The sequence below is a fragment of the Lemur catta genome, chromosome 11 (assembly GCF_020740605.2).
Source record: "Lemur catta isolate mLemCat1 chromosome 11, mLemCat1.pri, whole genome shotgun sequence".
NCBI classification, from domain to species: Eukaryota; Metazoa; Chordata; class Mammalia; order Primates; family Lemuridae; genus Lemur; species Lemur catta.
Genome location: NC_059138.1, coordinates 97,570,426 through 97,593,975, shown reverse-complemented (window position 1 = coordinate 97,593,975; position 23,550 = coordinate 97,570,426). Strand labels below are relative to the sequence as shown.

General features: G+C 45.9%; 1 protein-coding gene and 1 long non-coding RNA gene across 2 annotated transcripts in view; one reads left to right on the top strand and one right to left on the bottom strand.

The window, feature by feature from the left end:
• The window catches only part of LANCL2 (LanC like 2), a 57,106-nt gene extending 55,474 nt beyond the window's left edge, over positions 1–1,632 (bottom strand). The window contains exon 1 of the mRNA XM_045564910.1: positions 1,360–1,632. Within this exon, the coding sequence (XP_045420866.1) occupies positions 1,360–1,563 (204 nt within the window). The 5' untranslated portion in view covers positions 1,564–1,632. The remainder of the gene's footprint in view (positions 1–1,359) is intronic.
• On the top strand, positions 1,023–21,620 carry LOC123647445. Its single transcript, XR_006738233.1, has 3 exons — positions 1,023–1,205; positions 14,675–14,884; positions 20,815–21,620. It is a non-coding gene; the product is annotated as an uncharacterized LOC123647445 (long non-coding RNA).
• Positions 21,621–23,550: the final 1,930 nt, after the last annotated feature.

Genomic DNA, 23,550 nt, shown 5'->3' with positions numbered 1-23,550 from the left:
TTGAGGCCCTACTTAAGCTACCAAATCAAGCAGTTTGCTAGGCAATTTATATACTTCACCTAATTCAGTCACTAACATCCTGTGAGTTAAGAATTGTTATCTACGGTTGTTGAACACATACGAGAAAAGTGATGTTTACAGAAGTCGTTTGCCTTCAGACCAATGGCCCTTTCAAAATTACCTTCTTAGTTTTGGCCAACTTATCCCTTCACAAGTATGAAATGCATGCGGAGCAAGAGAAAGGAGGTGAAGCGGACCTTGGAACATTAGTGGAAAAACACAGCCTGGTAAATATACGGTTTTACCAAATTTGACAACAGTTGTGCTGACGCTCACGTCTTTTGTTTCCACTTTTTTCCTCCCAAGTTAAGGTTTGTTCAGATACCCCATGAAGGGTGGCAGAATATACCACCCCAAAATATGCCACTTTGGCATCAGGATTATTTTGAGCTAAAAGCACTTGAAAAACAGCAGAAGGGTGCTCTAAACCTATTTTCTTCCGAAGGAGATAAAACTTTCATGTAAAAGATGGCCTCCCTATACCAGGAGAGAAGAAACACTTATCACCGGAGACGGGTGGTCAAAGCCAAGGGATTTCTGCACAAACTGACCTTGTTAAAATAATCCTAATCTTCCGTTAGCCTCCCCAAATATTTTAGTTACTTTTCCACAATTGCCACTCTTGGTTCGGTGTAGTATAAAAGCATGTAGTTTTGCCACTTTTTCGTGGCATCTCCTTATGAAGTCTCCCACGTCACAAAACGTATTAAATAAATGTGTGTGCTTTTCTCCTGTTACTTTGTTTTATATCAATGTAATTCTCCGGCGCAGCTCTGGACCCTGAGGGTAAAGTTTCGCCTCCCCTACACGCGTTTCCAATTCCTAGGCACGCATGCAATGGCCGGCCCGACCCTACTGTTAACGGACAACGCTTCTCTGCCGTCGTTCCCATCCCGTACAGCCCGAGGGCAGGCCCGGGGTAGCCTGAGAAAGCGTGGGAACGCGACGCCGGCGCGGGCTCGGCAGCTCGGGCTGGGCGTGCACGCAGCCCCCGCCGGCACAGAAACGGCGCGGCGGTCACTTGCGAGCGCCAGGAAGTAAAGCGCTCGCCAGAGTGTGTCGCGGACCAGGAGGGACCGGAGGCGCCTGTCCGCGGGAACGCAGCTCCCACGACGGAAGCCCACGCCCTGCAGGCCCACCCGCCGGTAAGGGCCGCCCGGCGCCGGCGACAGGCTGCGGCCCGCGGGTCCCCCCACCGCGGTCGCAGGGGCCGCGCGCGCCGATGACGTCAGGCCGCCGGGCGGGTGGACGCTACCATCGCCGGCGCGCCCCGGCCCGGCCCGGCCGCCGCCGCCTCACCTTTCCGTCGCTGTGAAAGAGGAGGCCACACTCGTCCGTGGCGGGCGGGGGGCGAGCACAGCCCGTGTCCTCGGTCGCTCCGACGGCGAGCCCCGCGGAGGCGGCGGCCTCGTAGTCTGGGAAGGGGTTGGCGAACGCCCGCTCCTCCATCTCGGCCTCCCCTCCCAGGTGCAGCTTCAGTCTCCTCGACATGGTCTCGCCCATCTCCCCCGCGCGGCTCTCCAGCGGGGCCGCGGGACGGCGCGCGCGCGGGGACAAACCTCCTGCCGCGGCGCCGCGGCCCCGGCAACGCGCCGGGAGCCCAGGCTCGCGCCGGCCGGCGCTGCGGGCGGCCCCTGCGAAGGCCGCGGCCGCGGGTGGGGAGGGCGCGCGGGGCCTCGGCGCGGGCGGAGGCGGCTCGGCTGGGCCTGCCTGGCAGCGGGCGGCCCGCGCATCGGGCTGCGGCCGGGCGCTGCACGTGGTGCCCGGGCCGGCTCGGGGCCGCCGCCCGCGCCTTCCCCTCGCTCGGCCGCCGGGCAGGGACCGCGGCGGCGCGCACGGCGGGCCTGGGCCCGGTGTCGCCGCGCCCGCTCCCCGCAGCGGCCCAGCGCGCGGAAACTTCGCGGGAGGCGGCGAGGCGCGTTCCGCCGTCTCGGTCACTCGGCCTGTGCGGGCCGCGGCGGCGAGCGCGTCGCGAGGCTCTGCTCCATCCCCGTCCGCGCCTCCGCCGGCCCGCGCCGGCCCGAGGGCACAGCGGCAGCTCTTTGTTTGGTATTGAGAAAAAACGCCGCAAGGATGGTCCCCGGGCACGGGGGGAGGGAGACGGCCCCTCCTATCCAGCGCCCTCGGGAGGGGTGTCTGGGAGGAGGAGCCACTGGCCGGTTTTTTTTTTTGTTGTGGTGGTTTATTTATTTATTTATTTTTTGGTAATGTTTTATTTTCAGTCCGTTTGTTTTGAATAAATGTACATCTCTGGTAACAGACACTATGAAAGCACATGTAATCATCCAGATATTTTATTGACCAGAGAGATTTCTCAAACATTAATGTGATTGGCCAGGAGCATAATGCGTACCATAAGGCCACAAGCAAATAGGTCTTCGCATTTATATAATCGTGATATTTACTTCACAGTCCTTATTGGTTCTCTTTATTCTTGTTATTTATGTAGAACCAAATAGATGTAATGATTTCTCCTCCTTGAGGAAAATGTCTTATTTCAATTTGCTTCCATCTAACAGACATTGAGCACCAGATGGTACTAGGTGATGAGGAAGCCAGGTGAAAAAGATAGTTTCCGCCCTTGTGGGGATTCTGAGGTAGTGGGTGAGAAAGACAAGGATTAGGGTGTAGCTGATGGGGACACTTCCTGGAACCAAGGGGGTGCACATTAATACAGTGTAAAAGGTGGCAGTAAAGTTCAGTCACCCCTGCCTCTGTGGCCTCAGAGTGGCGTGATGTGGAGAGGATCTGGCTCCCCACTGCCACCCTGTTCTAGAGTCTTACCCTCTCCCATAAGGCTGGACATGTGAAACACACCCTAGTGAGCGCGTGACTGTGGGAAATTACAGTGTAGGAGGAAGTAGTTTTAAAGCGGCACTCAGCATAACCACCCTCAATGTTCAGGGAAACAGAACTGGTAGAACAGGTTACTATACAGTAGCACCCTCTGGGGACCCACTTTCCTGTGCCTTACCTTGATGGGGAGTCCATCTTTCTCCCACCCTCAGTGAAGGACATGTCCTCAGTGCTCCCAAATTTTCATACCTACGCTGTGAAGGAAACCTAGTCTACAAACTACTGATGCCAGCGTGACTTAGGAGCCATCCCTCTGCCACTTTAGGGACTTGACTAGACAAAATAACCCACAGCAGATGTTCCCCAAAGCCTGCAAAGTTATTGAGACTGCAGCAGCACAGGCTGGTACAGACAGCAGAAATGTCCATGCTGGCTTTGTTCAGCTACTCCTGGTGAACTCAGATCTCTCCTTCCTTGGCGTAAGGTGAAGGTAGTGCCATTCTTTGTGCAGTCTGTGGGTGGATAACTGTGGGCAGCTGTTGGCAAGTGTACAAGTTTGTCCTAAGGAAAACCAAAATTTTGAAAAGCTACAATATCTAAACCCATTTTAAGGAACTGGCATGTTTTCCTAAATGCTGTCCATTCTGCAGTTTCCTTGCCCTCAGTGGAGATTTCACTTATACATTTGACAGAGAAGTGGCAGTTTCCCTTTCTTCCTCCTCTTGTCTCCTGGAGGCTTTAATGCGGACAGCGTGGGGATCTGTTCTGCAACCCTTTCAAGCCCAGGGCCATCTTCCTCTGGTGGCCACTCTTGAGGAGTGCAAAGACTTGTTCCTTGCCTTGAAATTACAACTTTTTATTTACCTTAGGACAAACCAAGTTCTCAGACTGGGCACCCTTCCTCACTCTTCTATGTAAGGGAGGGGGCAAGATAAGGTGCAGTATATCCCCATTCAAAGCAAACTCCCAGGAGTGGTGAAGACACTTGGCAGCTGCCTCTCCTTTCGCTCAGAGGAAAACAGAGTCAAAGGACACGAACTCGGGCGAGGGAGCATCCGTGCTCCACTCAGGTTGGCAGGGAGCAGGCTTCCTCCTGGGGGAGACGGGTGTTCCTGGGAGCAAGTGGGGAGTGCACGCTGGCAGGGGAGGCAGGGGTACTTGTGAAGGCCTGAGTTGTTTTGTTTTTGACGTACTAACCAAAGCATTTTGGACTTCAGCTGAGTTTGGGTTCTGTTAGCATTCCCGGGAAGAAGTGATGCAATTGGAGAGCCTCTTTTGCTGCTCTGGTCCCTGTGGTAACTCTCAGCGCCCGTCCTCTGTGAGCCCAGGGCCACAGCTCTCATGGGACTTCTGAGTGGGGCTGCTTAAGTTGCTCTTACCAGAGCAGGATGTGGTTATCCTGAAAATCTGAGTCAAAAGAAGCAATTTCGTACTCTTCCATTCTCTCTACGTGGGATCAAAATCTAGCGTGGCTGCCCCAAGTATCTACCTTGATTTCTAGATCTCTGTAGGAATCAGTGGAAGGATTTAACTTGTTCTGAACTAACAGGTAGGAAGGCAAGAATGAACCCAGAAGTCAGACCACAGGAAAGGTTACAGAGGAGAAAGGGCATCTCTGCAGATGCATCACACACAGCCAGGCCGGTTCCGGGCCCCGCACTCACACGTCAGGTCAGCGCCTACGGGGGAGTGAGCAGCTGAGCTCGGAACAGTCTCTGACATGCATTCGCCACACCTCGTGTGGGAGACCCACACAGTCGTCTGCACGCTGGCCTGCCTGGGCATGTGTGTGCAGCTGCACTCCCTCCCTCCTCCCTGGGGAAAGGCGGCACTGGAGCAGCACACTCCCAGGACAGGTTCATCCTGAGTGCCTTTAGGCGTAAGAGACAGAAGGAAAATCTGAGGCCCAGCGAGCGCTGACTGCTGGGATTCAGCCACCTCTGAGAAGGTCTGGAGACTTGCAGACAACCCCAACATGAGCCTACTTGCAAGCAGTTTGTCTTCTTGCTCTCTGAGGGTCAGGTACACCCCTCTGGCCCAAGAACAAAGCCTCAGTTGCTTGTAGGGGTACCATGATTCAGGGAACAATGTGGGGCTGGGTTAGAACAATATGAGGTCTGTATTGTATATTTCAAAACTCTGTTTTCCTACTGCCTCAGCATCCCCACAAACAGGCTGTGAGCCCCTGCCCAGGTGCACTCGCCCCCCTCGACTGTGACCTAGTGACAAACTAGTCAGATACCTGAATCTTCTCCTAGGCCCATTTGTGCGCTTCCTTGTAAAACATAGTTTTAGCAAAGAGCCCTGCTAAGTTAACTTTAGCAAGAACATCCCCCCAATACCTGATTACCCCTGATATTTGATTGACCGCCCCATGTTCCACAAGTCCCCAGGTGGTATCTGGTCACCCTGGCCTGTCTTCAGCAAGAATCCTGTTAGTCAGTTTAGCCAGAATCCCCCTTACCCAGACGCTACCTCTCAGTGATTTTCCCTCCACTGACTCCCACTTTGCTTCTTGGCTATAAATTCCCTCTTGCTGTATTTGGAGTTAAGCCTAATCTCTCTCCCCCACTGTAAAATCCCATTGCCGTGGTCCCTATACCTATCATGATGGTCCTGAATAGACTCTGCTTTTCTGTGTGTTGTGTGTGGTTTGAATATTTGTCCCCTCCACAACTCAAGTTGAAACTTAACCCCCAGTGTGGCAGTATTGAGAGGTGGGGCCTTTAGGAGGTGATTAGGTCACGAGGGCTCTGTCCCCATGAATGGCTTCATCCATCCATGGACTGATGGGCGAATGGATGGGTTGTTATCATGGGAGTGGGACTGGTGGCTTTGTCAAAAGTCTTCCTGAGACCTGAGCTAGCATGCGCAGCCCCTAGCCATGTGATACCCTATGCCAACTTGGGACTCTGCAGAGAGCCGCCACCAGCAAAAAGACCCTCACCAGTTGTGGCCCCTCAACCTTGGACTTTTCAGCCTCCATAACTGTAAGAAATAAATTCCTTTTGTTTATAAATTACCCAGTTTGGGGTATTCTGTATAAGCAACAGAAAATGGATTAAGATACTGTACTTTAACAGGTGTCACTGAATTCTTTAGCACTAGTGACATTGAAACACACCAGTAAAGTGCCCTCAGCCTTTTTCTTGTGTCTTGCACCCTGACCCCCCAGTAAAAGTGCTGCCTGTTGGTCCCTGCACTCTCTGCTCCCCATCTGCTTGGTTGAGCTCTTGACACCCCTTGTGTGGCCCCTTGTGACATGCAATGACTGTTTCTCCAGGACCTGTGAGTGCAATAAACTTTTTCTGTGCCTCTTCTGTGTCTCTTCTTGTGGCCATGCCTGGCTGACCACAAAAGAATACAAAACAGGGTCTTCGTCCCCATTGTAATTTGTGGAAGGGTGCAGGAAGAGAAAGTCGTCACACTGAACAAAGGAAGTGCTTCTCGGCTAACTGTGTTTCCCCATCTTACTGCACAACACCAGGCTGTGGGGACTCCTGGGGGCCTGGTGCCTCAGCCGCCATGCCTGTCAGGGTGGGGACACGGTGTGGTGCGGGCAGAGCAGTGGCCCACCCGGGGAGTAGACTCATTCCTGACCACACACCGTGAAAACTCCGTCACCATTTGGGAGGAAGGTGGTTTGCAGGCCACAAGCCAGTGGCAGGTACGTAACTGTGCTACTGTGCATGTGGTCTTGGTTATGGCGGTGGGATCTGCCTCACCTGGCGCAGAGAGCAGCCGCAGAGGTCAGCTCTTCGCCCAGAAAGATGCAGTGTTTTTTGATAGCGAGTCCTAAAGACACCTTCTCCATTCAGGTTGTGCCTCTGTTTCCATCTAGCAGTTATGGAAGATAACTTACCTCTTACCCCTTACCCCTTACCTCTTCTCCAGGCAGAGAAATAGGCTTCTTCTGACTCAGGCCAGACTCCGCTGGGGACAGCTCCCGTTTGCACAGAACGCGCTGGCTGGCCATCTGGCTGCCTGACTTCCTGAGCAGATGATGACGCAGAAACAGTCCCTTTCTCTTCCCTGTGTCCGTCTATCATGGGATGTCTGGCTTACTGTGAGGTTTTTGACATTGTTGTTCTGTTGAGACCACAGGCAAGGCCGCCCTCTAGGAATGGGTGGGATTTCGCATTAAGTGAGTGGATGTTCTTCTTGCTAGTGTTCCAGGTGGGCCGTGTAGACAGGAGTGGGGACTCCTGCCCCTCTGAGACCCACCCTCTGTCCAGATGTGGAGAAGTTCCGTTATGTTTGCGGGTTTGGGAAACCACGGCCTCCGCCTCATGGGGGCCAGCCTACTTTCCAGATGAGCTGGAAAGTGGCTGCATAGGATCTCTGTTTAAGGGGATACATTGTGTATTTAAACCGTGTCGTCTGTGGACATGTTATCTAGATCTACCTCCATTTGTCTTTTGTGCTTTCAGTAAAGTCTTATACCAATTCCAGACTGCTCTCACCCATGTCCCAGAAACTGAGCCCATCTGGGGTCAGAGCATTAACAGAAGAGGGCTGTGCCCAGACTGCAGTCGGCGAGGGGCAGCAGTGGAGGTTAGTGAGCACCCAAGAGGGTGCAGATCTTGGGGAGGACTTGGAGGCACACGAGCCAGTTACCCTCCCCAGGTGGTGATTCTCTACTCATGTTCATGTTTGGAGGATCTGTCCTGGTTATTTCAAGGACAAAGTGGATTTCTTAAGCTACCCAACTAAGAAGCTGTCTGGTTAGCACAGGCCATGAATTGTTCTGTTCTTAAAAAGACCCAATGGGCCACTAGGAGAAGGACATAACAGACAGAGGCCTCCATGCCTGGAGAAATGCAAGCATTTGCCAACACGAAGACTCGTACGTGAATGTTCATAGCAGCGTTATTCACAGTAGCCAAAAGTGTAACCACCCACACATCCCACCCTGAAGAATGAAAAGTAAAACGTGGTACTGTGTATCTATACAAAGGAATATTAGCCAGCAGTGGAAAGGGATGGGGTATTGACACATCCTATCACATGGATGAACCTCGAAAACATACTAGTGAAGGAAGCCAGTTATAAAGTGACAAGTATTGTCTGATTCTATTTATATGAAATGTTCAGAATAAACAAATCCGTAGAGACAGAAAGCAGCTCCGTGGTTTCCAGGGCTGGGAGGAGGAAGAGATGGGGAGTAGCGGCTTAATGGGTCAGGGATTTCCTTCAGGAATGATGGAAATGTTCTGGAACTAGATAGTGCTGAGGGTTGCATAGCACTGTGCATGGACTAAATGCCACTGAACTGTGTGCTTTAAAATATTTAAATGGTGAATTTTATGTTATGTTTGTTTTACCACACAGAAGGGAGTGAAGCGTTCATACATGCCATTGCACAGCATGACGGCGTTACATTAAGTGAACGAAAGCAGTAACAGAGGATCACACATTGCATGATTCTATTTATTTTAAATGTCCAGCATAGGTTAAGAGAAAAATTAGTCAATATCTGGAGCTGAGGGGAGGGGTTTGGGGACCAAGGGCCAGGAGTATGGGGTTTCTTTTTGTGGTGATGAAAATGTTCTAAAATCGACAGTGGTGATAGTTGTACACTGAGTACGCTGCAAACCATTGAACTGTACACTTTAAATGAGTGAGTTATATGGTATGTGAATTATATCACAGTAAAGCTGTTTCACACACACACACACACACACACACACACACACACACACTGAGGGACTAGTGGCCAATACCTGGACACGCAGGGTCCTACAACCCAACTCCCCATAACACAGGTGGGAGAAATGACTTCTCACTTGCCCCAGGTGAGGTGGAGAGACTCAAAACACAGGCGCTCCATGTTGGGACACAAATTTATTATTGGTTACTGGCCAAAAGGAAGGCTTAGGAGTGGGCGTTGGATGTGCCCTGACTTGCCCCCATGAGACTTAGTCTGAGCATAGTGGGCAATGAAAGAGAGAAGGATAAAGAGAAAAAGAAGGAGATGGCATAATGTCACCCCAGGCCCTTCCTCAAAAATGTTCTAGTTCTTCTCCCATGCCAGACACCTGGTAGTACCATGTGGGTTGGTGCCCCAAGGCCTGATGGGACATGCTCGGGCTTGTTCCCATTTCTTTCCTTTGGAGAATTCTCCAACCCTCCTTCTAGCTCTGGCTCCCTGACCTGCACACTGCAGATGCCCTGGGAGCTCTAGGATCTGTACCTCTGGGATTCTCCTCTGTGGCTGGAATGTGTGGGGTTTACAGAACAGTGGCCTGGAGAGAGAGTAAGCCACTGAGTGGTGCCATCACACTGATTTGGAGTGACTCAAATTGTTTATGTAAATAGCTGCCCTGCAAACCATGCTTTGCCCAGGTCCTACGCAGCCATGCTTCCCCCACTTCAGCAATAATGCAGGGTAGAAGGAAGACTGTGCTCACCCTGGTTGCTCTGTCACAGTGAAAGCTCAGCTGGATCTGAACCCTCAGGACCCGTGTCCCTTCTTCCAACACCGTGCCCGGCCTTGGGAGCTCAGAAGGGGCTTACTTAGTAGTGGTTGGCAAGATACATCCCCAACCTGGAGGTCTGCACTGAGGGGAAGTGGCAGGTGGGCAGCGGCAGCTTCTATTTGAATCAGGTGAATTTAATTCTCTTCGGCAAGTAAAATAAAACGCTTGCCTGCCTGCTTATTTATTTATATTTATTTTTCCTGGTTATAAGTGTTTACATGTTTGCAGAAAAAAATTCAGAAAAGATAAAAAAGCGTAAAGAAGAAAATGAAAGATACCCATAACCTAGCAGCCTCTTGCAAGCACTGGATGTTCAGACGGTTCGTACAACAAGCAGAACTGACACACACGGCCACTGGAAATAAATTCAGTCGTATTGGGACTGAAACATCATCATCAATGGCTGACAGAGACTGTATCATGAAAAGTTAAACTAAAGATTTGTGGAAAATATATTATGTTCGTATTATGTTTCACACAGTGTAGGTAGTAAGTACAATGACCTTCTGATTCTTAGAAGACCAGCTCATTGTGTTCTTCAGCATAATCGTGTGAGAGCATCAGACATCCTCGACCGCACGCTTCACTTGTGCAGCACATCTTAAAAGAACATTGTGCAAAGTGTATGAAGGCTTTAAAAACTTTCCTAAAGCCCTCTCTTAATTCTTTGATGTTCAAAATGTTCTCTTGTGCCCCCTATTTTATCGATTCTCTTTTTCAAGCAAAGGGTTCTGTTTATGTCACTATTTGCATTTCCATCAGTGAGCATTATTTCTTTGGACAATTCTAAATCAGGAGTAGACATCTGGTGGGTTGTTGAATCTGTAGAAATTTCAGGAGCCAGGGTTGAGCTTGGGGCTGGGTATAAGGCATGTGGCCGTGACAGCTGGGCTCTGAGGAGTGCGTGGGCCCGCTCCACAGCGCGTACTGCTGCCGCAGGCAAACCTCCCACACACACAGCTGATCAGAGCTGCAACACCGTCCCCTGCACGGGCTTTCCCTTTCAACTCTTTCCACCCAGGCTTCAATTCCTGTGTGGGGGCTTCTTCCTGGCAGTTTATCTGAGAACACAGATCAACCTGCAAAACAGCAGATTTCCAAGACAGCTCCCCCAAGTGAGTCTTAGCTGATTTTTCTCCTTGACAGCACCTTATGGATATGAACAACCGTGGCTGAATATTTCTTATTCTCTTAATTGAGGCATGGGAGATAAGAAAAACATTTTTTTTTCTTTTTTCACCTAGATGAAAGTTCTTCAGATAATCAGCTCATGATTGCATCGAATTTTTTTGTATTTGTACAAAGTCACTACAGACTTTGATTTTATATTCTGGCGGACAGCCCAGGAAAAATTTCCTTCCCTCCTGTTTAAGAACTGCTTTGTAAAATCAAATCACGGTGGATAACAGACTTAAACCTTAGGTGTGAAACTATTAGAATTCTAGAAGAAAATGTGGGAAAGACTCTTACAGACATTGGCCTAGGCAAATAATTTATGAAGAAGACCCCAAAGGCAATCACAGCAACAACAAAAATAAATAAATGGGACCTGATTAAATTAAAAAGCTTCTGCACAGCCAAAGAAACAGTCATGAGAGCAAACAGATAACCTACAGAATGGGAAAAAATTTTCGCAGCTACACATCTGATAAAGGACTGATAACTAGAATCTATTTAGAACTCAGGAAAATCAGCAAGAAAAAAATCAAACAACCCTATCAAAAAGTGGGCAAAGGACATGAATAGAAATTTTTCTTTTTTTTTTTTTTTTTTTTGAGACAGAGTCTCACTTTGTTGCCCCGGCTAGAGTGCCGTGGCGTCAGCCTAGCTCACAGCAACCTCAAACTCCTGGGCTTAAGCGATCCTCCTGCCTCAGCCTCCCGAGTAGCTGGGACTACAGGCATGCACCACCATGCCCAGCTAATTTTTTCTATATATATTTTTAGTTGTCCAGATAATTTTTATTTCTATTTTTAGTAGAGACGGGGTCTCGCTCAGGCTGGTCTCGAACTCATGACCTCGAGCGATCCACCCGCCTCGGCCTCCCAGAGGGCTAGGATTACAGGCATGAGCCACCGCGCCCGGCCATGAATAGAAATTTTTCAAAAGAAGATATAAGAATGGCCAACAAACATATGAAAAAATGCTCAACCTCTTTAATCATCAGGGAAATGCAAATCAAAACCACAATGAGATATCACTTAACTCCAGTGAGAATGGCCTTTATCAAAAAGTTCCAAAACAATACATGTTGGCATGGATGTGGAGAGACAGGAACACTCATACACTGCTGGTGGGACTGCAAACTAGTGAAACCTCTGTGGAAAGCCATATGGAGATACCTTAAACAGATACAAGTAGACCCACCATTTGATCCAGCAATCCCATTATTGGGCATCTACCCAAAAGAACAAAAGACGTTCTATAACAAAGACATCTGCACCTGAATGTTTATAGCAGCACAATTCACAATGGCAAAGATGTGGAAACAACTCAAGTGCCCATCAATACATGAGTGGATTAGTAAAATGTGGTATATGTATACCATGGAGTATTACTCAGCTATAGAAATAACGGTGATATAGAATCTCTTATGTTCTCCTGGATAGAGTTGGAACCCATTCTACTAAGTGAAGTATCCCAAGAATGGAAAAATAAGCACCACATGTACTCACCATCAAATTGGTTTCCCTGGTCATCACCTAAGTGCACATTTGGGAATAACACCAATTGGATGTTGGGCAGATGTGGTGGGGGGGCCGGGGGGGGAGGATGGGTGTATACCTACACAATGAGTGCAATGCGCCCTGTCTAGGGGATGAACATGCTTTAAGCTCTGACTTGGGGGGTGGGGGGGCATGGGCTATATGCATAACCTAAACTTTTGTACCTCTATAATAAGCTGTAATAAAAAATAACTGCTTTGTAATGAGCATTTATGAAGAGGACTTCTGCTTTCCACTAAATGTAACCATTTGTATTCCAAATAAAAACACCATATTACTCTTAAAAAATACACTAAGCTAAAACCAAAAAAGATGTCTAACAGTCAAAGCAATCCTGCCCAAAAAGAACAAAGCTGGAGGCATCACACTACCTGGCTTCAAAATATACTACAAAAGCTATAGTAACCAAAACAGCATGCTACCGGTATGAAAACATACATAGATGAATGGGAAAGAATAGAGAAACCAGAAATAAATCCACGTATTTACAGACAACTGATTTTCAGCAAGAGCAGCAAGAACATTCATTGGGGAAAGGACAATCTCTTCCATAAATAGTGCTGGGAAAATTGAATATCCATTATGCCAAAGAATGTAACTGGACCTGTATCTCTCACCATATACAAAAATCAACTCAGAATGGATTAATGACTTTAGTGTAAGACCTAAAACTGTGAAACTACTGGAAGAAAACATTCCTCAGAAATGTCCTGAGAAATGCCTCAGGACATTGTTCTGGGCAAAGATTTTATAAAGACCTCAAAAGGATAGGCAACAAAAGAAAAAATAGAAAAATGGGATTATATCAAACTAAGAAGCTTCTGGACAGCAAAGGAAACAATCAACAAAGTGAAGAGGCAACCAGGAGAATAGGAGAAAATATTTGCACAGTATTTATCCAACAAGGGGGTTAATATCCAGAATATACAAGGTATTCAAATAAAAGAATCCAATTAAAAAATGGCAAAAGATCTGAACATTTCTCAAAAGATATACAAATGGTCAACAGGTATATGAAAAAAATGCTCAACATCACTAATCACCAGGGAAATGCAAAACAAAACCACAATGAGATATCATCTCACCCAGTTAGAATGGCTAGTATCAAAAACACACACCAAAAAAATGCTAGCAATGATGCAAAGAAAAGGGCATTCTTATATAAATGTTGGTGAGAATGCAAATGAGTATACCCTTGGTAGAAAACAGTATAGTGGTTTCTCAAAAAATTGAAAATATTACTGCCATAAGATCCAGCAATCCCACTATTGGATATAGTAACCAAAACAGCATGCCACTGCTATTGATTTCAGAGGAAACGAAAGGAGTATATGAAAGAGATATCTGCACCCCCACGTCCATTGCAACACTGTTCACATTAGCCAAGATACGGACACACCCTAAGTGTCCATGAGCAGGTGAATGGATGAAGAAAAGGTGGTGTATGTACACGATGGAGTACTACTCAGCCATGAAAAAGAACACGCTCCTGTTATTCGTGGCAACGTGGATGAGCTTCATGGATGTGATTTTAGGTGAAGAAGTATTCTAGACAAATACTGTATGTTCTTGCTCATATGTGGAAGCTAAAAAGGCTGATCTCGTGAAGGTGGAGAGTAGAATGTGGTTACTAGAAGCTGGGAATGGTGGAGGGGGAAGGGGAGAGGGTGGTTAATGGATATAAAATTATAGATAGATAGGAGGAATAAGTTCTAGTGTTCTATAGCACCATAGGGTGACTATAATTAATAATTTATTATACATTTTCAAATAGCTTGAAGAGTGGATTTTGCATGTTCCCAACACAAAGAACTGGTAAATGTTTGAGGTGATGAACATGCTAATTACCCAGATTTGATCATTACACATTATATACATGTATCAAAACATCACACTGTACCCCATAAATATGTACAACTATTATATGTCAATTAAAATAATAATTAAAAAACTAAGAACAATAAACAAATTGAACCATAACAAACAAAAATAAAAGCAGGGAAGCCTTTTTTTTATTGACATATATATTTGCTTAACTCACATATATGTTCCTCATGCTATTCTATTTTGGTATAAGCAAGTTTCACTTTCATTTAGAATTAAGTCCACCATCTTTCACTTGTATTTTGAATTCCATAGGAAATATTTCAATAACTTCTGCCAGTGGATCTAGACAGATGTTGGCCCCACAGGTAGGAGTAAAAGCTAAGGTGGGAGGGAAGTCAGAGTACAAATTTCATATGTAGTCAGTTTGTTAATTTTTTCCCATATTATGATTGCTTTTACTTCTCTGCAAATATAGGGACTCTCAATGAAATCATGTACCCCCGATTGCAATAGTTCCTGAATAAAATCTCTTTTTTCTGCCTCAACTACTGTCCAGCTCTAGTTTTCCCACACCCTGCAGTGGGCAGTAGCTGAAATCTCTGACTATTCTTTTAGTTTTCATCTATTCCTTTTGTGCTGGGCCCACTGGGGTCTCCCCATGTTTGTGTGCTTTAGCAAATCAGCCAAGAATTTGTGACATAGTTTGCCATCAGATTTGGGAGTTTATCCCCTCTGTGGCCCTCTCCTTTCCAGGAATTCCTCATAATTTTCCATCTGTTCTGCCAGCTCCAAATGTTGTCGTCTGACGCATCAAGCCAGTAAGGCTGAGGCTTCCAGCTGCCTTGAGCGATGTCGGGAGGGACCTTCAGGCCAAACGCTGCAAGTTGCAGATCTCACCTGTGCGGTTCCTGACTTCCATGGACTGACTCCACAGCAGTTACTGCCTTCCACTGATCATGCTCCAGTGCCTACTGTCAACCTAAAATAATCACAAAGGTCAGAATCTTGTTTAAAGAGAGTTTATTCAAGCACACAGGTTGAGAATGAGCCCGGCTGGGAAGCACAGATTACAGAGTGTAGACGTGCAGAGGTGTTCCCAGCTGTAGAAGTGTGGGATTGCTTGTGTAGACAAAGCTTAGGGAGCTTTAACAGATGGTCAGTATCTTTCTGTGTAGGGCTGAATGCGTCATTGCAACGACCCGATTAGTTGAGGTGGTCCTCTTCTTTCCAGAAAGGTATACTTAACATCCTGCACTGAGGATGTCACTGTCATGGGATCTTTGTGCCATCTGGTCTGCCTTAGGTACAGGACGATAAAGGAGGCAGTTAATCCATAACAAACATCAGTCCTTGGCAGAGGGGAACGTCTGGTCTCTGTCTCCTAGACATTTACAGAACAAGACAGTGAGGACGACAGTTAATCTGTAATCTAAGAAGCAGAACTGCAAACATGCGACATGACTCAGTCTTCGGGGCTTAACTCCTTCCTTGGCATAATAAATTTAGAGCGTTCTGAAATTTTATTTTCCTTTACGTGACACATTTTTGTCTTTTGACTATTTTGTTCAGAGTTTATCATTGTTAACTAGCAAAATATTCTTCTGTAACACAATTTTATTGGCTGCATATACCATTGTATGATCTACGAGAATTTATTTTAACAGTCCACTGTTATCAAGGAGTTAAGTGTTTCTATTTGTTTCTATAAATAACGAACAACAAGAAGATCTCGTGGCTGCCAGGTGGCTGCCATGACTGGGTGGCAGCACCACTGCCCTGCACAGGCTGCATCCTGCACGAGGTGGCGCTGGGGACACAGGGTGTGCTGCGCTGCAGTCACGTCCAGCACCCCGAGACCCTGTCAGGGAAAGGGGGATATGAAGTGCTTGGAGGATCCCAATGAAACTGAGTTGAAGCCTCAGACCTAAATAATTTCTTGTTAATGCTGAACTTATTAGTTGTGCCCTAATTGTTCATCATGGACAAGTAGTCCACGTAAGGCTGGTGCCACATACATACCAAACTCGCTGGCTCATTTCTTCTTTTATTTATTTCTGTTTTATGCTTAGGTGCTTTTTCCTCTCTCAATCCGTTTCACCTGTCTGATCATACCAGCCCCTTTCTTCTCTGTTGTTCTCGGTACTTAGCTCCACCCAATCCGCACACGTGGTGCAAGCCTAGCCACATGGAGATGATGGCTTGACAACAGCAAAACCTTGGCTTGAGAAGAGGAGACCATTCTTCACTGCTGATTTTCATTTAGGAAGACCCTCCTGCTGGGGAGAGCGTGGGTGAGAAGAGAAGGCATCTGCACAGTCAATGATGCGATTACAGCTTCCTTGCTGACCTGGATATCTTAGGGATTCTTACTTTGCTTGAGAAAACCTTGGATATGAGACTTAAAAAAAATTAGATGTTTTTATATTCTTTCCTAGGATAATATGTTGACTGAAATGTTATATGTAGGGCTATAAAAATAAAATCCCTTCTGTTGTAAAGAAAGAAAAAGAAAGAGAATGAAAGAATAAAGAGAAAGAAAGACAGGAAGAGAAGGAAAGAAAAAAAGAAGGGAGGAAGGAATGATGGAAAGGGGAGGAAGGAAAGAAGCTCCCAGAAGTATGGGAGGAGGAATGAAGGGAGGGAAGTGCCTCTCCTGAGCTTTGTGAGTCACTGGGTGGAGCCAGCTGGGTCCCATAAACAAAATCCTTGATGGTTGTTTTTCTAATAAGTGTTAATATTATATTCTTACAAGTGACCAAACTTTTAGAATGTTAATACCTCATATACGCAGTTTTAGATCTCTCGCCTCTCCATCTGTCAGGGAAAGAACTGGCAAGAGTGGGGTGAGTCATATCATGGTAATTTCGTCTGGTCTCGTACTATTGTCCTAGCAACATGAACATCAGGGACGTTCTATCTGCTTGGGCAGAAAGTTTCTCTTTATGGTCTTTTATTATTATTTTTAGTAAACTTTATTCATTTATTTCTCTTTGAAACAGAGTCTTGCTCTGTTACCTAGGCTAAAGTGCAGTGGCATCATTGCAGCTCACGGCAGCCTCAAACTCCTGGGCTCAAGTGATCCTCCTGCCTCAGCCTCTGGAGTAGCTGGGACTACAGGCTCGTGCCACCACGCCCAGCTAATTTTTCTATTTTTTGTAGAGACAGAGTTTCCCTATGTTGCTCAGGCTGGTCTCGAACTCCTGGCCTCAAGCAATCCTCCCGCCTCAGCCTCCCAAAGTGCTGAGATTACAGGCGTGAGCCACCACGCCCAGCTAGTAAACTTTATATACCCAGAATCAGTTCTTAAGAAGAACTGAGGATTAACAGGATTGATTTCATTTGTAGTGGGTCTTGTCAAATGTGAGATTCACCCTCCTCCTACTGCCTTATTAACAAAAACAAAGAGCGCGACAGCTTGATGCAACCTAACCAGATTCGTAAAGTAACACACAAAAGAAATTATAAGTTGGCTATCATGGATCTCACTAATGTGAAGTTTATTGTTACCACAACCAATGGGGTACCTGTGGCTTTTCTGGTTTCACAGATTCTCAGACATTTCATTGGCTACTACTGATGTAGAACCTTCTGGTATAATCAAAGCGGCACTGCAAAGAGTCAAGGCTGCCGAAAGTTGTGCATTTTGACAAGGGGTTATTTAAATCTGAAAAATATTTTTCCCATAAATTAAATTTATAAAACCTTTTCCCAAAACCATGACAACCTAAACCTACACCTTTGGACAAACTGTGGGAACACGATTGGGAAGACATGAAGATTGAGCCTACTAGTATGACTGCTCTGGTTTCTGAGATATTTATGCTTAGGAACTTCAGCCAGGGCACTTGCAGTCTTGTTACCTTTTGCATCTTGCATCTTGAGTCCCTGCTATGTCTGCACAAGGGCATCCTACATGTGCTCTTCAGGTCTGGCATCAGCATGTCAGTTAAATGCTCACGTTACATAAAACCCAATGACTCATATAGGGCTCAGGGACAGTAATTAAGAGAGTTGGCTCTGAAGCCAGACTGCTGGATCTGAGTAGCAGCTCTGCTACTTACTGGCAGTGCAGATAACCGTGGGCAAGTTGCTTAAGCTCTCTGTGCCTTAGTCTTCTCATCTGTAAAATAATAATAACAGTGAGGGTTAAATGAGATAAGGCATTTGAAACTTAGTAGGGTGCTTAATATATAGTAAATGCTCATTAAGTAGTTATTGATATTAATATATTATTAGCAACCTAAGTTGTCCATAACTTTTTTTAATCATTTCAAAAGTTTTATTAAAAGTATTTGCAAAATCAAAACACATATGATAGAAACTCAAAGCAATACACAATCAAAAGTGTGCATCTCAACATAATAAAGGCCGTATATAATGAGACCTGGGACACCATTATACCCAACAGTGAAACACTCAAAGTTTTTTCTCTAGTATTAGGAACAAGAGAAGGAAGCCCTATCTGATCACTTTTAATCAGCACAGTACTGGAAGACTCAGCCAGAGAAATCAGGCAAGAAAAAAAAAAAAAAAAGACATTCAAATCAGAAATGGAGAAGTAATATTGTCTCTGCTTGCACATGAGGTGATCTTATGTACAAAAAACCCCAAAGACTATAGCAAAAAGAAAAGTTAGAACTAATAAACCCATCCATCTGTAATCCTAGCACTCTGGGAGGCCAAGGCGGGTGGATCACTTGAGGTCAGGAGTTCGAGAGCAGCCTGAGCAAGAGTGAGACCCCGTCCCAACCAAAAATAGAAAGAAATGATTTGGACAGCTAAGAATCTGTATAGAAAAAATTAGCCGGGCATGGTGGCACATGCCTGTAGTCCCAGCTACTCGGGAGGCTGAGGCAGGAGGATTGCTTGAGCCCAGGAGTTTGAGGTTGCTGTGAGCTAGGCTGATGCCACGGCACTCACTCTAGCCCAGGCAACAAAGCAAGACTCTGTCTCAAAAAAAAAAAAAAAAAGAACTGATAAACCCATCCAGCAAAGTTGCAGATCAGAAAATCAACATGCAAAAATCATTTGCATTTCTATACAGCAACAATCAACTATCTGAGAAAACGTTAAAAATTAATCTCATTTACAAAAGTATCAAAAAGTTTATAATTCTTATGACTCAATTTGACAAAGGAAGTGAAAAATCTGTTGAGTAAAATCTATAACATATTTTTTTATTTCAGAATATTATCAGGCTATAAACGTTTTGGTTACATAAATTGCTTTTTTAAAAATGTATGTAAATGTTTACTTTTTTCCCCCATTTTTGCCCCTGAATTGCTATGAGATTTTTTTAAATTTTTTTATTTTAGCATATTACAGGGGTACAAAAGTTTAGGTTACATACATTGCCCTTGCCCCCCTCACTGAGTCAGAGCTTCAAGTGTGTCCATCCCCTAGACGGTGTGCATCGCACTCATTATGTATGTATACACCCATCCCCTCCCTCCCCACATCTGCCGGACACCCAATTAATGTAATTCCTAAATGTGCACTTAGGTGATGATCAGGGAAACCAATTTGCTGGTGAGTACATGTGGTGCTTGTTTTTCCATTCTTGGGATACTTCACTTAGCAGAATGGGTTCCAGCTCTATCCAGGAAAATGCAAGAGGTGCTAGATCACCACTGTTTCTTATAGCTGAGTGGTACTCCATGGTACACATATACCACATTTTATTAATCCACTCATGTACTGGTGTCCATAACTTCGTGATCACTCTCAGACATCAGGGCGATGCAAGTGTTAGCAGAGTCCTGTTGCGGTTGGTGCTCTTTGGGGTCTGTCTGAGATGTCGCTGCCTCTCTCAAGGCTAGGCAGGTATTTCCATATGATATCATCTGAAAGCTTTATTATTTTACCTTTCAAACTTATATCTACAATCCACCTGGAATTATTCGTGTGCATGGCATGAACAGGGGCTCGTTTTCGTTTTTTCCCAATTGAATATTCTATTGATCCAGTGCTGTTGCCTGCACCGGCGGCTCCGCGCTGAGTCCAGTGCACGTGCGCACGGGATTCCGCTTCTGCGCGATGCTGGGTCTTTCCTTTGGTCCTTTTGTCCGGACTTTCCCCAGTATTGTTATAACTGTCGCTATGTAGTTAGTCTTGAAGTTAGAAAATTCCTACCGCTTGGTTTTTCTCCAAGATTTGCCTATTCTAGGTCATTTGCAAGTCCATGTACATTCCTAAATCTCCTTGTCAGTTTCAGAAAAGAAAAAAGAAAGAAACACCAAAACAACCTTCTGGGATTCTGATTGGGATTATTTTGATTCTGTAGATTATTTTGGGAAGAACTGACATTTTTATAATACTAAGTCTTCAAATCATATGTTTGTTTAGATCTTTTAAATTTTCTTTCAAAGGAAAGAAAATTTGCTTTATGGCTTTCTGTACAGAGGTCTTGCATATCTTTCATTAGATTTATTCTCAGGCATTTGAATTTTTGATGATATTGTTTTCTGTTTGTTGCTGGTATATAAAAATATAATTTGTATGTAGACTATCACCAAAAGACATCGCATAAGTGTGTAAAGGGAAGCCCTAGGCTGGGAGAAGGTATTTGCAGTACATTAACCTGAAAGAGGGCTTTCCTAGTCTATATAAAGAACTCCTACTGCAAAGAAGGAAACATAAGACAATAGAAAGAATAGGAGAGTCCTGAAGTGATATTTCACAAAAAAGGATATTGAAGTGCCCAAAAAACATGAAAATTGTTCAGCATTATACACCCTCAGAGAAGCACGAGTCAAAATCCCACAGTGGGATCCTACTGCACACTCAGCAGAAAGGTAAATTTAAAAAGAATTTTAATACCAAGAGTTGGCAAGAATGTGGAGTAATAGGAAACTCTCATACACTATGGGTAGAAGTGTAAGCTGGTATAATTTATTTTATCTTTTCTTTTCTTTTCTTTTTTTTAGGCTGGTCAAGTGAAGCAGTGGGAGTGGAGAAGGAACAAATGCACTGGTATAATTTCTTTCGTAAACCATTTGGCAGTAGCTACTAAAGTTAAATTTACACATACCCTCTGATCCCCAGTTCTATGACTAGGTATATACACAACAAAAATGCATGTATGTGCCAAAAGACACCTACAGGAATATTTGTAGCAGGATTGTTTGTAAAGCCCCAAACTGAAAACAAGCAAAATATCCATTAATTTTCGAATAGATATATAAATTACAGATAAGCATATATGATGTTGCTGAAAAATGGCCCCCCTAAGATACCAAGTCCTAATCTCTGGAACCTGTCGATGTTACCTGACTTGGAAAAATTGACTTTACAGCTATGATTAAGCTAAAGCTCCTGAGATGGGGACATTATCCTGGATTATGTGGGTGACTCTGGGTGTCATCACATGTGTCCTTATGGGGGAGACAGGAGGATATTTAGTACACATAGAAGAGGAGGAGGCAACATGGCCAAGGAAGCAGAGACTGAGTGACGTGTCCACAAGACCAGGAATGCCGGCAGCTGCTGGGAGCCAGCAGAGGTCAGGGTTCTCCCTCAGCCTCAGCAGAAGCGCGGCCCTGCGACACATTGGCTAAGGCATAGTGATACTGATTTTGCATTTTTGGCCTCCAGAACTGTGAGAGAATAAATCTCTGTTGTTTTAAGCCACTAAGATTGTAAACTGTTATAGCAGCCATTGGAAACTAATACTCCATGCAATGGTGTATAAAAAACAAATAAAAATAAATAAACTACTCTACACATAACATGGATGGACCTTAAAAAAATAATGGTGATTGAAAGAAGCCAGTGACAAAGGGGTACACACTGTACAATTCCAGTCACACAAAGTTCCAGAATAGTCAAAACTCACTATGTCGTTAGAAGCCAGGACAGTGGTTCCCTTGGAGAGGGGCTTGTGGCCTGGGGGGACACAAGGGGTCCCTGGGGTTCTGTGATGTTCAGTCTTTTCAAATCTAGGGGAGTGCTCACTTGTGATGATTCTTTGAACTGTAATATTATAACTTATGCACTTTCTGTATGTGTATTTCCCTTTAACAAAAATTTATTTTTAAAAACCCCAAAAAACTAAAGGAAATCTGGCCCACTCATATTGGATGCAAGCCTTCCTCACCTGGAGTGGGAATACGGCCACCATCTGCTTCTTCGTTCCCTTCCTCGCCTCTTCTGGGCCTATCCTCCTCCATGAGGCTGTTCTCCATGCAGATGGTAGCTGTGCTTTCTGCGGGTGCGGACAACGTCCAGCTTCTCCCTTTATCACAGAGCATCTCCCACCAGCTGCCCAGCAACCCCCGTCCAGGATACCTGCTGGGGGTGGGGCTCGCCCTCTCTGGCCCTGTGCCTGGGGGCCGAGGGCTCCTGCCCTCCTCCAGCATCCGTGCTCCTCACTGGGGCAGCTTAACTCCTCTTCACAGCCCCTGGAGCTTCACAGATCTGGACGGGTGAAGAAGTAACCCCCTCCGGCTCTCCGGTACACCCCACAGTGGGCCCTTCTCCTCCTGCGGGCCTGGGCTCCTCTGGGGAACTTCCCACCTGCAGAAAGCATCAGCCAGGTAAAGAGGGGCCATTTTCTTTCGGGTACCTACACTCTCCAGAAATGATTCTTCCAGCACCTCCCTCCTCTCTTCGCTTTGGGACAGGGCTTCTTCCTGCCCACAGAAGAGGAAAGAAGCCCCTAGCCACCAGTGCTGGGCCCCATCACAAGATGACTCGGCCCCGTCCCTTACGCCTTCTGGAGAGGCAGGTGGAGGGATGCAGTTGAGAGAGTCTCTTTTCAGTCTGGGGGATGGGGGGATATCTTACTCTGGAGGTAGAGGAGGTAGTAAGCATCTCTCTGTCCCCAGCTGTACACCTTAGTCACTAATTCCGGCACAAACGGGACTCAGTGCTCTGTCATCCCAAGGTGCACCGCCCCAATTTTTGCTGATAGAAGAACGTTCAAGAGATGAGTCCAAGCCAAGCATGCGGGCAATTGTCCTGCCCCCTGAAGCATCCAAGGACACCTGGAAGGTTGGCTCTGTTGGGGTCAGAAAACAATAGGGTAAAATGAAGGCCTCAGAAGCAAAGTTTTCCTCTGACCTTCCTTTGTCCTCCTGCCTCTTGGTTCCATTCTTCCCTGAGGCTAGCCACAGAAACTAGAATCCCTCTTCCCCAAGGCAGGTCGGAAAAGCCAGAATCTGCTTTTCTGAAAGCCAGCCATAAAGCCTAAAATTATTCTGTGTAAAAACTGGCTGTAAAAAATTATCTGACCTACCCTGTTTGACTGTCAGTCATAAGACCCCTATTCCAGAGAGGGTCCTGCCCACACCCAGGAGGAAGGATGCTGCTCAGAGAGGCCAGGAAGACTCTGGACAGACAGGCCTTGCTGGATTCCCCACTCGGTCTGTCAGCATCAGTTCACACCCTTTTTGTGCAATCACATTTCTGCATGGCTGTCCACAGTTTGTTGAACCTAAACATAAAAATGGACGATTTTCCCTGTATGTTTGGGTCTTCATTCTGAAGGCTCTTGTGTAGACAGGTTAAATAAATGTGTATGCCTTTTCTCCTATTAATCAGTCTGCCCCATGTCATTAATTTGTCAACAAACCTTCAGGGGGTAAGGGGCTTGGTCTCTATAGCTCCAATCCTTGGTAACTTCTGTATTTTAATAAGGTTATATATTTTTGTCTGGTTGGAAC